Source organism: Diospyros lotus, chromosome 7, assembly GCF_014633365.1.
Source record: "Diospyros lotus cultivar Yz01 chromosome 7, ASM1463336v1, whole genome shotgun sequence".
In the NCBI taxonomy this organism is placed as follows: Eukaryota; Viridiplantae; Streptophyta; class Magnoliopsida; order Ericales; family Ebenaceae; genus Diospyros; species Diospyros lotus.
Window position 1 is genome coordinate 29,466,931 of NC_068344.1, and position 15,046 is coordinate 29,481,976.

Genomic DNA, 15,046 nt, shown 5'->3' on the forward strand with positions numbered 1-15,046 from the left:
GCCAAGTGGAACGTCTTAAGACCCGCTTGGTTGCCAAAGATTTTACACAGATCTATGGATTGGATAACAACGATACTTTCTCTCTTGTTGCGAAAATGGCCTCTGTTCGCCTCTTTCTCTCTGTGGCTGCTACGCGTCATTGGCCGCTCTATCAACTTAATATTAAAAATGCATTTCTTCATGGTGATTTGCAAGAAGAGGTATATATGGAGCAACCACCTGGTTTTGTTGCTCAAGGGGAGTCCAATGTAGTCTACAAACTCAGGAAATCTCTCTATGGTCTAAAACAATCTCCACGGGCGTGGTTTGGCAGGTTCAGCACTGTGGTTCAAGCCTTTGGTCTCACTCGAAGTGAGGCTGATCATTCGGTTTTCTATCACCATTCTTCTTTCTTATGTGTCTACCTTGTGGTTTATGTAGATGACATTGTTATCACAGGGAGTGATCAAGTTGGAATACAGAAGCTGAAGGAACATCTACATCAGCACTTTCAGACCAAAGACCTAGGCCTGACTTCGGTATTTCTTGGGTATTGAAGTTGCTCAATCAGGAGATGGTATCTCAATTTCTCAAAGGAAGTATGCACTGGACATCTTAGAAGAAACTAGTATGGTGAATTGCAAACCAGTTGACACCCCAATGGATCCGAATGTCCGACTCTTGCCGAGACAGGGGGAGCTTTATTCAGATCCTGAAAGATATAGGAGGAGACTGGTAGGCAAGTTGAAATATTTCACATTCACTCGTCCTTCTTAGAATTATTAGTATAATTAGATATATTACATATTGTTGTATGAGTTTTATTTATTTATTTGTTATAACTATGTGTAATTAGGCTAAGCCCATAGACTAAGCCCGTAAGTTATTAGGCCTGTTGTGCCTATTATAAATAACACACTAAGAGACTAATCTCTCAGGTTTTTCTCTCATAATTGTTTTCTCACATGGTATCAGAACCACCGGTGAGAAAAACCCTAGCCACCGCTGTGTATCTTTTTACAACGGTCTAAAAACCTAGTTTTTTTTTTTTTTCTTCATCGTCACTGTTCACGTCGAAAAAAAAAACCTAGTTTTTTTTTCTATTCTTCACTATTCATGTCGAACATCACTATCCGGCCATCTTTTGCTAGAACCGACCCCACCCTAGGGTTCGTCGCCTTCAGGCTGAGTTGCCGCCAGAAAATCGCAGCCATCGGAGCTGCCACGCGCCACCACCACATGCAGCCATCCGCTCCCACGCGTCGGCACGTGAAGGCGCATCCACCAGCCGTTTTCTCCCGGCTTCTCCAGATCAGCTCACCTCCCTTCCCTAGGCCTATTCCTGGTGTCAAATCCTGGTTATGTCTAACCTGAGTGACGCAATTTTTGTTGATGCTACTCCCGCAACCGCAACTGTTGCCCCTGCTACCTCTCAGTCCTTTCCGGTCTCCAATATCGAAACAGCCAATATCACCACTATCAAGTTGATAGGGTCTACCAATTATCTCTCATGGACAGCCTCTGTCAAAATGTGGTTCAAAGGGCAAGGCCAAGCCGATCATCTTACCACAAAGGCTGAAAGTGTGCTGGAAGCCAACGGGCTAGATGGAAACAAGTTGATGGCCAGTTATGCAGTCTCCTATGGCAGTCCATTGATCCCTCCATCATGCAGCTCTTTCGGCCATTTGAAACTTGTGTTAACGTGTGGAAGGAAGCTGAAGAATGTTATACGAATGATATCCAACGTTTGTACACTGTGGTCTCTAATATCAAGAATCTGAAGCAAGAGTCGTCAATGGAATCTTATTTGGAACAGGTTCGGGCTTTCATGCAAGAATTTGATGCTCTTCTCCCCATTACTATGACCAAGACTGAATAGGTTGCTCAAAGAGAAAAGTTTTTTATGGTTATTGCTCTTTTCGATCTAAAATCAGAATTTGACGCCATCAGGCATCAAATCTTAACTAGCTCCACTAATCCTACTATGAAGGACTCTTTTAAAAGGTTGTTGAACATGACCGGTGCACATGGTATGTCCTCTTCTTCTCATGTTGTTCCTCCAACCGAATCTTCAGCCCTTGTGACTCAAGCTTCTCACTCAGGAGGAAATAGAGGTCGTAATAATAATCGGACACGTCCACAGTGTACCTTTTGTAAGAAATTGGGTTATCTTGAGGACAGGTGTTGGAAGAAACATGGTCGGCCCGCTGCTCCGCCTACATCATCTACCAGTGCAGCTCATGCATTCCAGAGTGATCCTAGTTATGTCCAATCTGCACCAGGTTCACAGTTGATACCTATGTCTGCAGTTGAGTATGATGTCTTTTTGAAGTCTCAGGCCACCCAACAATCTCATCTTGTTAATCTCGTTGCTTGCGTTGCTAAAAGCACATCTCTTGGTCCTTGGATTATAGATTTTGGCGCCATTGATCATATGTGTGGTAATGAACTTCTTTTCTCTTCACTTACTTATTCTGGGGAGATGTTATTCTTATTGCGTGTTATCTGATCAATCGCATGCCATCTTCAGTGTTAAAGGACAACATTCCTCACGCTTTTTTGTTCCCCTCCCAGCCCCTTTATTCTGTTCCCCTTCATGTATTTGGATGTATCTGTTTTGTACATTCCTTTTCACCGGGACAGGATAAACTTGCTACCAAATCCCTCAAGTGTATTTTTCTCGGTTACTCCCGATTGCAGAAAGGCTATAAGTGTTACTCTCCTGAGTTGAACTGCTATCTTATGTCTGCTGATGTCACATTCTTTGAACAACAGTCTTTCTTCTCTGTTGTTTAGCCTGATTCACGGCGTCTTGACCAAGTATTGCCTATTCCTTCTCTTTCGTTGCCCTTATCAGATTCGTCTATCTCCTCCTTGGTGGACCCTTCACTTCCATCTTCCGGTCCACACTCCCCGACTCCTCCACTTCTTACTTATCACTGTTGTCCTCATCCTGCTCATGGCACCGGCATTCCTCTTGACTGCGATTCTCCTGACTCACTCTCTCCGTCAGTGGTCACTCTTGCCATGGATCCTCAACTCGACAGCCTTCCTATTGCACTCCGCAAAGGTACACAGTCTACTCGCAATCCACATCCTCTTTATAATTTTTTGTGTTATGACCATTTGTCACCTGCTTATAGTGCTTTTGTTTCGAGCCTTTCTTCTATTTCTATTCCTAAAACCACTGGTGAAGCCATGTCCCATCCTGATTGGCGCCAGGCTATGTTAGATGAGATGGGTGCTTTGAATTCTACTGGCACTTGGGATTTGGTGCCTTTGCCATCAGGAAAGACTCCCGTTGGTTGTCGATGGGTGTTCACCCCTAAAGTGGGCCCCGACGGACAGGTGGATCATCTTAAAGCCCACTTGGTTGCCAAAGGCTTTACACAAATCTATGGGTTGGATTATAGTGATACCTTCTCTCCAGTTACTAAAATGGCCTCTGTTCGCCTATTTCTCTCTATGGCTGCCACGCGTCATTGGCCGCTCTATCAATTGGACATTAAGAATGCATTTCTTTACGGTGATTTGCAAGAAGAGATTTATATGGAGCAACCACCTAGTTTTGTTGCTCAGGGGGAGTACAATTTAGTCTGCAAACTCAAGAAGTCTCTCTATGGCCTGAAACAATCTCCACGAGCGTGGTTCGGCAGGTTCAGCACTGTGGTTCAAGCTTTTGGTCTCACTCAAAGCGAAGCTGATCATTCAGTTTTCTATCGATATTCTTCTTCTTTATATATCTATCTCGTTGTTTATGTAGATGACATTGTTATTACAGGGAACGATCAAGTTGGTATACAAAATCTGAAGGAACATCTCCATCAGCACTTTCAGACTAAAGACCTAGGCAAACTCCGATATTTCTTAGTATTGAAGTTGCTCAATCAAGAGATGGGATCTCAATCTCTCAGAGGAAGTATGCACTTGACATCTTAGAAGAAACTGGTATGGTGAACTGCAAACTGATTGACACCCCAATGGACCCAAATGTCAAACTCTTGCCGGGACAGGGGGAGTCTTACTCAGATCCTGGAAGGTATAGAAGATTGGTAGGCAAACTGAACTATCTCACAATCACTCGTCCCGACATTGCTTTTGTTGTGAGTGTGGTGAGTCAGTTTCTCAATTCTCCATGTGATTCTCACTGGGATGCTGTTATCCGGATTCTGAGATATATCAAACGAGCATCGGGTAAAGGGCTACTCTATGAGGATAAGGACACAGATATCGCTGGTCGACCTCTGGATATTGTGTTCTTGTGGGAGGAAATCTAATTTCTTGGAAAAGTAAGAAACAGAATGTAGTAGCTAGATCCAGTGCAGAGGCGGAGTATCGGGCTATGGCTAATGCAACTTGTGAGCTCATCTGGCTTAAACAACTCTTGGAGGAACTCAAGTTTTGTGAAGTGTCCCCTATGAAGCTTGTTTGTGATAATCAAACTACCTTGCACATTGCTTCCAATCCAGTATTCCATGAGCGGACTAAGCATATTGAAATTGAATATCACTTTATTAGAGAAAAGCTGATTGAAGGTATTATTGTTACAAAATTTGTTAACTCCAGTAATCAACTTGCCAATGTCTTCACCAAGTCTCTAAACGGTCATCGGATAGAATATATCTGTAACAAGCTTGGTGCATATGATATCTATGCTCCAACTTGAGGGGGAGTATTAGAATATTAGTATAATTAGATATATTGCATATTGTTGTATGAGTTTTATTTATTTATTTGTTATAACTATGTGTAATTAGGCTAAGCCCATAGACTAAGCCCATAGGTTATTAAGCCCGTTGTGCCTATTATAAATAACACACTAAGAGACTAATCTATTAGGTTTTTCTCTCATAATTGTTTTCTCACAGTCCTAACATTGCTTTTGCTGTGAGTGTAGTTAGCCAGTTCCTTAGTTCACCATGTGATTCTTACTGGAATGCTGTTATCCGGATTCTGAGATATATCAAAAGAGCGCCAGGTAAAGGGCTACTTTATGAGGATAAGGGTCACACAGATATTTATTGTTATGCAGATGCAGATTGGGCAGGATCTCCTTCTGATCGTCGGTCAACTTCTAGGTATTGTGTTCTTGTGGGAGGAAATCTAGTTTCTTGAAAAGTAAGAAACATAATGTAGTAGCTAGATCTAGTGCAAAGGCAGAGTATCGGGCTATGGCTAATGCAACTTGTGAGCTCATCTGGCTTAAACAACTCCTGCAAGAACTCAAGTTTTGTGAAGTGTCTCCCATGAAGCTTATTTGTGATAATCAGGCTGCCTTACACATTGCTTCCAATCCAATGTTCCATGAGCAGACTAAGCATATTGAAATCAACTGTCACTTTGTTAAAGAAAAGTTGGTTGAAGGTGTTATTGTTACAGAGTTTGTTAACTCCAATAATCAACTTGCAGATATCTTCACCAAGTCTCTAAAGGGTGCTCGAGTGGAATATATTTGTAACAAACTTGGTGCATATGATATCTATGCTCCAGCTTGAGAGGGAGTGTTAGAATTATTAGTATATATTATAATTATTATGTGTGTTTTATTTTGTAATTAGATTAAACCCATAGGTTTAAGACCCATTATGCTAATTATAAATAACAAACTAAGAGAGGCTAGTCTCTTAGGTTTTTCTCTCCTAATTATTTTCTCACAAACCCAATCTGCATTCCTCTATACATCTTCCAGGATTATTCATTGTTGAAAAGATTGAAGATGTCCCATTGCTTTAATCAATGGAGCACGAGAGCAACATTGCATGTAACTCGTACAATCTAGTCTCTACATAAAATATGAACATCTTTACCACTATAGTGGCATTGTAAAATAAAGTAAGGGTGCGGGCATTTCCTAATCCAAGAAAAGGAACAATTCATTTTGACCAGCTATAATGTTACAGCTAGAGTCCACTAAAGGGGATTGAGTTGCATTCTATATCACATTATATTTACTACCAAGGTGCCTTTTATACCTGCTCTAATTTGTGTTAAGAATTGGAAAATCAGTTTGATCCATGTTGCTATTTAAAATGTCAGATTGACTGTAAGGATTCTGCAAATAACATTCTCACGCAATCTTGCCATCAGCAAAGAAAAAGAATTTGAAAAAATAAAAAAAAAAGGCACATAAACATAAAGCAACTGAGGGATGAATATTAAATAGGAGTGATTGATCTAAAACATAAGTAAGAGCAAATTGCTAAATGAAGATGAACAATCCATGCAGAATAAGCATTTATAACCATCGCACAATTTCAAAAGATGAGATGCAATCCAATTAAGTAGGATGCAGATAAATTGTTCATAAAATCATAGGAGCCAACTGATAAACAAGAAGTAATAAAATAGCTATAAGTACCACCTCATCAAGCAAACACTCGTCCACACGCTTTAGACAATGGGGTCCATCATTAATTTCCCCACTTGGCATTGATATTGAAACATTCCAGCTGCAGAAAATGAAGTTGTAGTTGAGAGCTATGAACAAACAGGAATATGCCCATACATGGAATTCAAAATGTACATAACAAATATGTAGACATGAATACATATGAGTCTACGGAAAATGGCAATATTTTCCTTTAGAGAGCCAAATTTGATATTTACCATGAAAGCAATGGTGTTGCAGAACACTATACTTAAAATCTAGAAACCAAATGTATGAACCTTCACGAGAACCTAGGTAGAATAAAAAATTGAGAAAATTTTGACACTCAGAATATCATACACATCAAACCAATGCAGTGAAAAAAAAAAAAAATCCTCCATGCTAGAGTGTAAGTGCAACCCTTACTTCATTTGTAAAGCTCAAATGCAAACTATTAATTTGCATGCATAAAAGTACAAAGTAAATTATACTAACCATCCTTGATCATTATCATCATAAAAGTACAAATTAAATTAAAATAGTTTGGACATATGAGAAAAAAAAAACTAACAGAGGCTCTTGTGAGAAGAATGGATGGAACAAAACAAGTATTTAGCAAAAGAGGAAGAGGAAGACCAAGAAAAACTTCATGGGAGGGATTCAAGTATAATATTAGTTATAAGGGCCTTGCAAAAAGATAAGGCCATAGATAGAACTGACTGATTGTATACTGAGATGAGGAACCCCAAATTGTTGTTTATTGCTTCTGATGGTTGATGTTGTTGGCGAACAAGGACTTCAAAGTGCTTATATGATGATTTCTATGGTTGCGTCAATGATGGTTGAAGAGGAATGCCAAAGACAATGATTGCAATGATTGGAAATGAATGTAATTTTTTTAATTACATTCATTAAAAAAATGTAATTTTTTTTTAGGAAAACTATTTTTTTTAGGAAAACTATTGATGATTTCTAGGAAAACTATTTTTTTTTTAATTTTTTTTTTTTTTTGTGATGTAATTTGATGTTATTTTCAATTAAATCAAAGTTGAAAAGTATCAATAATGCAACATAAACCAATAATAATACAACAATAATGGAATGACATTAAATTTTTTAAAACATTAATAATAATAATTAATAAATATTTAAATAAGTGAATAATAAATAATCAAATATTAACATAAATACTAAATTAAATAACCAAAAAAACAAAAAGAAAACAAAGATGCAACACACAACAGCAAGCAGCACGAGAGAGAAGGGGAAATCGGAGGCGACTCTGCAACTGGTGTGCGAGCACGAGAGAGAAGGGGAAATCGATGCTGCTGCTTGCTTACTGCTTACCGGAGGCGACTCTGCAACCGGTGTGCGAGCACGAGAGAGAAGGGGAAATCGGTGGCAATGCGCGAGCACGAGAGAGGCGAGGCAACTCTGCAACTGCAAGAACCGGAGGCGACTGCAACTGCAAGAGACGGTGGCGGTGCGCGCGAGAGAGAAGGGGTAACGGGTAAGGGGAAACAAAAACTCTAATAAATTTATACTAAATCGATTCACGCGGCCCAGGCGGCCGATTAGGCCATAATCGGCCAGGCGGTTCACGCGGCTAGGCGTCCACCTTGGCCGCCTAGGCGCCGCCCAGTACCGATTAGCCGGGCCGGCGCCTAAGGTGGCCGATTTGGCCATAAGCGTGGCGGCCAGCGACCGCCTAGGCCCTCGGCGCCGCCTAGGCCGCGTTTTAGTTCATTGGTAATCTGACAGGTGCTACAGTGATCCGACCGTTTGCTACAGTAACGTCTAGTTTTTTGAAAGCTCTCATGAAGCTCTATAAATAGAGGGATGGAGGTTCATTCAAGTATCCCAAGAGAATTCATTACAAGCTTTCAAGTGCTCAATCTTTTATATTCTCATTTGTTCTTCATTTTTCTCTCAAAAGACTTGATTATCATTTGTATCATTTTGTTCAAGTCTTGTGTTTATTTTGAAAGATCTTGTAACTAAGAATGTCTACTCTTAGATCCTCTTTTTTTTATCATTCCCAGTTTTCCTAGCTTGAATAGCTAAAGGGTCTACATTGTTTGTAGGAGGTTTGTATTTCCTAACTTTTGAGCTAAAGGGCCTACTTGTGAAGTAGGAGGTTGTAATTCCTAGCAAGGTTGCTAGAGGGCTTACCAGGTGTGGTAGGAGGTTTTAGTGAATTGCTTCAAATCCTTAGTGAGGAGCTAAGGTAGTGGATTAGGCTTGGGTTAACCGAACCATTATAAATCCTTTTGTCCCTCTTGCATTTATTTTGGTTGTGTTTCATTGTTTTTATATTTTGTTTTCAAAACCTTCTATAAAGTTTTTAAATTTCTCAAACACCCAATTCACCCCCCTCTTGGGTTGTAGTGCCATTGCTATACATTTATAACACATCCTATCTTGAAACATAAGACAATAGTTACTTTATACTAGGATAAACTTCAAAAACTCCATTAATTTCGTTATTGGTTAGTCCTACTTCATAGACAACTTGGAATCAGAAAAGAGGATTACACAAACCTTTTTCTTTTTCTTTTTCTTTTCCTTTTCCTTTTGCTGATAAGTAGAGGATCCTATATTACCTGGAGAAGCATTGGATGGAAATGGGAAAGGAAAGTTGTTCACTATGTCTATAATGTGTGACAATAAGTGTATAAATTACCTAATTAAAATTTCAAGTTATTTGTAATTTTCTTTAAAAATTAGATATTTAAAAAAATAATATCATTAGAAGACATAGTCTATTTTTTCTTCAATAGAAACACTTCCATTGGAATATGATAATCAACTCTTCTACATTTTGTTCTACCAAGTCTCTAGTTGCCCTAAGTTTTATTTCATCATATTTGATGTTTTCCTCTTAATAATTCCTAGAAGAAAATAAATAAACACATGAATCACCAATTTACTACGCTGAACACAGATTCCAATTTATAATTGTTAAGATATTATGATTTATATATTAGGCAACTGTATATACACGACATCTCTATGCTATAGTGACCATATATCTTATATGATATGAGTATAATATATATACTTTCCTTTGTGATAGTATAGGCTCATGTATATAATTTCCATACATCTTATTCAATATAAAATTTACATTCTCTTATTTTACATGGTATCAGAGCCAAAAATCCATGGACCAAGAGAAGAGAACTATGTAAAACAAGTAGTAGGGTTACCAATGTGAGCAAAAGATGCTATAGATGAAGGGTCATGCTGTGAGCAAAGTATATATTCTATACATATTCTACATATCATATAAGATAAGTGGTTACTATAACATAGTGATGTAGTGCATATACAGTTGCTTAATATATACAAATCATAATATCTTAACAGTAATCATCAATATTTTCAAGTAACATTGAGAGGGTGACATAGTCAAATGAGAGTACATGTGGCAAGCCACCATGCTACCTAAAAATTTTCCTTGCCTAAAGAATTTCAAAAGAGATAGGTTACATGATAGTATTTCATATCTCTGTAATAAATTAGCAAACAAAGCTTATTTATTTAGCAAAATGTGACGATCACAAAATCTAGTTTCATTTTCAAAAATTCAAACCAATATAGTAATCATTATATGGAACTCTTAAATAGGTTCTCATCCACTGCTGTAAGCAGCAAATTTTCACATAGCTTTCTCCTTGTTTTCCACTTCCAGTGTATATTAAATCTCTCAGAAAACCCTCAGATGGTTCACCTGTCATTTAAGCTCTATCAAGATGGTGATAACAATTGGTCAAATTCCTTTTTGTTGTCCTCTACACAAGGACCTGAGTCCAAATACTAACACTTTTTGGTTAACAGACCAAGTAGAAACCAAAGGAACATGTATTACGAACCTAATTATGAGAGCACTCAAAAATTATAGAACTAAGAGCACTTAGTGTTTCTTTCTTTCTTTTTTCTTTTCTTTTTCTATTTCGTGTGCACACACAAGGGTTGGGGGAAGGTCATCACTGCATGCAACCTTACCCTTACTTTGCAAAGAAGCTGTCTCCACAACTCAAACCCATTACATTCCAATGACAAAGGAGCAACCAGTGGACCTCATGCCACCTTCAACATACCATACAACTAATTTTAGAGACTTTACTTGTCAAAATTGATGTAATAAACATATATATTACTTAGGCATTCAATATGTACACAGAAACATGCTGGAAAACCAATGGCTTTAAAGAATCAACCTTTTGAAAAAATATCAAAGAATAGAACACAAAGAAACAAAAACATTAATATTTTCAGTATCAGAGAAAAGAACAGTCACCTATCTAGACGGGTTATTGGAGCTGTCCTAGCCCTGTCAAGAGTTCTTTTGATTGCTGATTTCCAGTTAAAAGGAAATGTGCCGCCCTGGGGAAGGAAGTTTCCAGAAGTTGCTCAAAAACACAGGAGAGAAAGAAAACTGAAAAGTTACCACAAACAAAATCTTACCCAACCAAAACTCCTAGATAAATCATTTCCTGTACCAAGAGGAATAATTGCTGTTGGAACTGTTTGCCGCCCTTGTTTCTTAAGCTCTCCAAGGCATCCTAGGACCCACCCCACGGTGCCATCACCTCCTGCAACCTGTCAAGAGAACCCTGTGACCATGATCTCCCATTCAAAAGCCTCAAGATTTTTTGTATTTCTTTGTAGTGTTTTGAATTGGCAGTGTTCATTTGCAGTGTGATGAATAAAAACATCAAAACAGCATTGCACAGTAAACAAAAAGCTGAGTTATTCATCTACCCCTATGCTTACCACAACCCTCAGCTTTTCCCGAGTCTCTTTGGCACATGAGTCCCCAAGTTCGGTCAACTTCTCCAGGCAACCCAATCCATAATCAACAAATTCATCAGGCCTTACAAGTTGAAGGTCCAAAACCTATCATGAAAGAAAATAAAAATTCTCTGTTACAAGCTTGGCATCAAAAGAAATTTATGATCTCTCCAATAACAAATGAGATTCCCAATGAACTAATTCATAACTGAACCAATTACAGTCAGGAAGCCAAGAGTGTTCTAAATCTGACCTGGGTTTGATTGATCGATATGAGATTTTTGGCCTGGCAAGGACATCAGGTATTAAAGGAGGGAAATCTGTCACAAGCTAATCCAAGATCAGTAGTCTATTAAGAGGCCTTGGGTATATTATTTATTCCCATGAGCCCATAAGTTACCTTCAGCTAGCACTTTTGGGTGAAGACCCATGGTGTAACACATTTGATTGTCCCATTTGCAATCCTAGCCCCACACTTAAGGCAACTATGGAAAAGAATATTTTTTTGTATTATATTGTGGAACGGTACACTTGGTATTTATTTATTACAACTGTAGATCCCGAATTAGGCAACCAATCCCAAATAATTAGGGATTAGTCAACTCAATCAAGGAAGAAAAATAAGGGAAACGATACCAATAAGGAAACATAATCTTATGCTAATAAAAAAGGAACCTCTAGAAATAAGGAAATAGAGATATTCTAGGAAGGAAACAATTATAGCAAAGATTTCTGGATTTCTATCACTCCCTCTTAAGTTGGTGAGTGGATATCATCCATTCCCAACTTGCTGATGATCTCCTAAAATCATAACACCAATAGTCCTTTAGTTAAGACATCAGCTAGCTGGTCATTAGTTGGAGTATAAGAAGTACTAATCAACCTACAATCAAGCTTTCCCTTTATGAAATGCCTATCTACTTTAATATGTTTGGTTTGATCATATTGAACTGGATTGTGATGAATATTGAGCTAATAGTCTCATTGTCCCTCTTGATTTAACTTTCAGATCTTCAACAATGATCCTGAGCCATACAAATTCACATACTCCATTCGCCATTGCTCTAAATTCTACTTCCCCACTAGATCTAGCAACCACACTTTGCTTCTTACTCCTCCAAGTTACTAAGTTCCCTCCTAGAAAAGTGCAATAACCTGATGTACCTTTTATCCGTGAAAGACCTAGCATAATTAGCATCAGTATAGACTTCAATATTTAACTTGGTACCTTTTTTAAAAAGGATACCTTTCCCTAGATGTAACGACCCGTTTAATGGGTCTTTTTGATAATTATATTTTTGGTGCAAATTGTTTCCTTGTGGTTAGGAGGCAATTAATTTAAAATAGTATTTTTGGGGAAAATTTTGCTTGAAAGTAAAGTGTGTAAAATTAAGGTATAAATGGTGGTTATGAAGTGGGCTTGGACCAAGGGTTTGTAGCCCCAAAGGAAGTGATGGGTTGAATAATTCCATGGGCCTAGCATGGGATGGGCTTTTGAGTAGGCTTGGGCCTTAAGTAAAAGTGGGCCTTGGCATAAATTATATATGTGTGTGTGTGTTATATTGTGTGTGTAAATGGGTGATTAAAGAAAAAGGGATAAGAAAATGTAAATAAAGCCAAAAGACCAAAAGGGGCTTGATAAAGTAGTGTTGTGTGTGTGTTGTGTAAGGGGTAAATGTGGAAAGTGGGGCAAGGTTGGTGGGTTTAGAGGGCTGGAAATACCCTCTTGCTTCTTCTTCAATTTTTCTTCTTCTTCTTCTTCTTCATTTGTTCTTCTCTTCTCTTGGTGGAGAATAAAGCTTCAAGTGGAGGGTCTTCAACCTTGGGCAAGATCTTCATCTTCTTGGACTCTCCATCTAAGGGCAAGCATCCATCTTCTCTTTTTCTATCTTTTAATGCAATATTATGTCCTCATATGTAACCAAGTTGATATTCTCAAATCTCTAAGTGGTGTTTTTAAAGCTTGAGTTGAGTGGGTTGTTTCCAACTTTTTCTAAAAATGTGGGTTTCCTTCAAGAGGTCATGGAGTCTTGTTTTTGGTCTCCATGGCATGGAATGGCAACTTGGGGGTTAGGGGATTAGCCATGGGTGGTTTTGAGTGTTTTGTATTCATTTTGTGCATAGGTTGCGCCGAGTCGACTTGTTGGTGGGTTAAGTCGACTTGGCCGAAGCTGGTTTCTTTTGGCCTTTTTTCCCCGTTTTCGGCCAAGTCGACTCATCCAGGAGGTCAAGTCGACTCATTTTCGGGCGAGTCAACTTGGCTCAAGTTGACTCGGATTTCCCCCGAGTCCACTCGGCAGCGACTTGACTGCACTATGCATGCTTCGCTATTTCGGCCATAACTTTTGATGTAGAACTCGGAATTGCGATCCGTTTGAAGTGTCATAAACTAGACTTCGAGAGCTTCAATTTGATATATAATATCATATACTTTGGATATGGTTTGAGTCGGTTAAGGCTTTCCTAAATCTATATTAACCATAACGATCACGTTTTGGGAAGTTGTTAAGTAATGTTTTTGGTTGGCATGTCCACGAAAATCTCTTCTCTTGTGTGATGCATTGCTATCATTATCTTTGTGCCTCTTATTATTATTTTGGCGCGGCGGCTAAGTTCTGGAAGTGTGAGATGGGATATCCTATTGAGCGTCTGACGCGGGTGAGGTGGTCATAAGCCCGGTAGGCAATGCTCTTGCCACTGTGGGTGGTTGATGAATTTTGCTATATATGTATTCACATAGTCTCATGGTTGTAGAGGCCTAGAGAGCCAGAGTGGCACATGTATTTCTATCATTATATAATGTTGCATGAGCATGGGTTGATGACTTCTTGCTATGAGTCATGTATGGAAAAAGAGTGTTATGCTATTGTGTAAATTGTGCGAATATCACTCTATAAATTAAATGTGTGCATTGTTGTTAAGTGATGAAATACCAATTTCTGAGGTATTATTAATGACGAAGGCATGACCAAAAGATTTGTTTTTAAATGTCGGGTAGTAGTCTTACCTTGACTCTTATCTTATGCATGCCTTCAGGGATCCATCTATCTTATTCCCTTTGCTAGATTTATACTTGCTGAGTCTTGTAACTCACTTGTTTGCTTGTTGTCATTCCAGATAAGGGAAAATCTATAGCAGAAGGGGAGTCTAGTGGGGTTTGAAGTTGATTTTAAACATGTACAGAGATCTCTCCCGACCTAGAAATTTTGGGATTTGTGTGGAGGGCTAGTATCAAAGGTTATTTATTTTTGGGGTCATGCTATTTGTACTATTAGAAGACGTGGCTGATTCATATTCCTTATGGGGCTGATTCATATTGTTTCATATCCACGGGAGTCCATGGGAGATTTATTTAATTACTTTGCTTTCCTTATTTAAGTGATTTGATTGTATATTATGTCTTGTATCTTTTTTGTATATTTCTTTTTATATTCGGTTGTTGTAGCCTTCCTTTTATTTCTTTCTAGATTTGGTAGTTTCCTAAATCTGCATTAGGTAGGCTGTGTAGTTTCCTAAATCTGCATAAGGCAGGCTGTGCCTATGCTGTATAAATTTACAGCTTGTGCTGCATCTTAATACAAGTCAGGTTTTTCTTCTTTTCTTGACATGGTATCAAAGCCTTAGGATTAGTCCTAGACTTGTCGAGATTGTAAAGCATGGCAACCGAAACTGAAAAATCAGTAGGCATGACTGATGTTACAGAAAGTTCTAGTCAAGGCACTGGGAGGGAACTTTCGATCAATCATAGTATTGGAGGAGAACTTCCAATTGTCCAAGCAGCTTATAGGTTGAATGGCAAGAACTACCTCAAGTGGTCCCAACTTATCAAGACTTTCTTGAAAGGCAAGGGAAAATTGAGTCATTTGGAGGGATCTGGACCGCAGGAGAATGATCCTATGTATG

At 38.6% G+C, this 15,046-nt stretch overlaps 1 protein-coding gene across 2 annotated transcripts in view; it reads right to left on the minus strand.

Moving 5' to 3' along the window:
• The window catches only part of LOC127806337 (diacylglycerol kinase 4-like), a 61,833-nt gene that overhangs the window by 24,218 nt on the left and 22,569 nt on the right, over window positions 1-15,046 (minus strand). For both annotated transcript variants that reach the window (XM_052343562.1, XM_052343563.1), the window contains exons 2-5: window positions 11,126-11,248; window positions 10,817-10,951; window positions 10,650-10,735; window positions 6,341-6,428 (exon numbers count right to left, since the gene is read on the minus strand). In XM_052343562.1, the coding sequence (XP_052199522.1) occupies window positions 6,341-6,428; window positions 10,650-10,735; window positions 10,817-10,951; window positions 11,126-11,248 (432 nt within the window). The remainder of the gene's footprint in view (window positions 1-6,340; window positions 6,429-10,649; window positions 10,736-10,816; window positions 10,952-11,125; window positions 11,249-15,046) is intronic.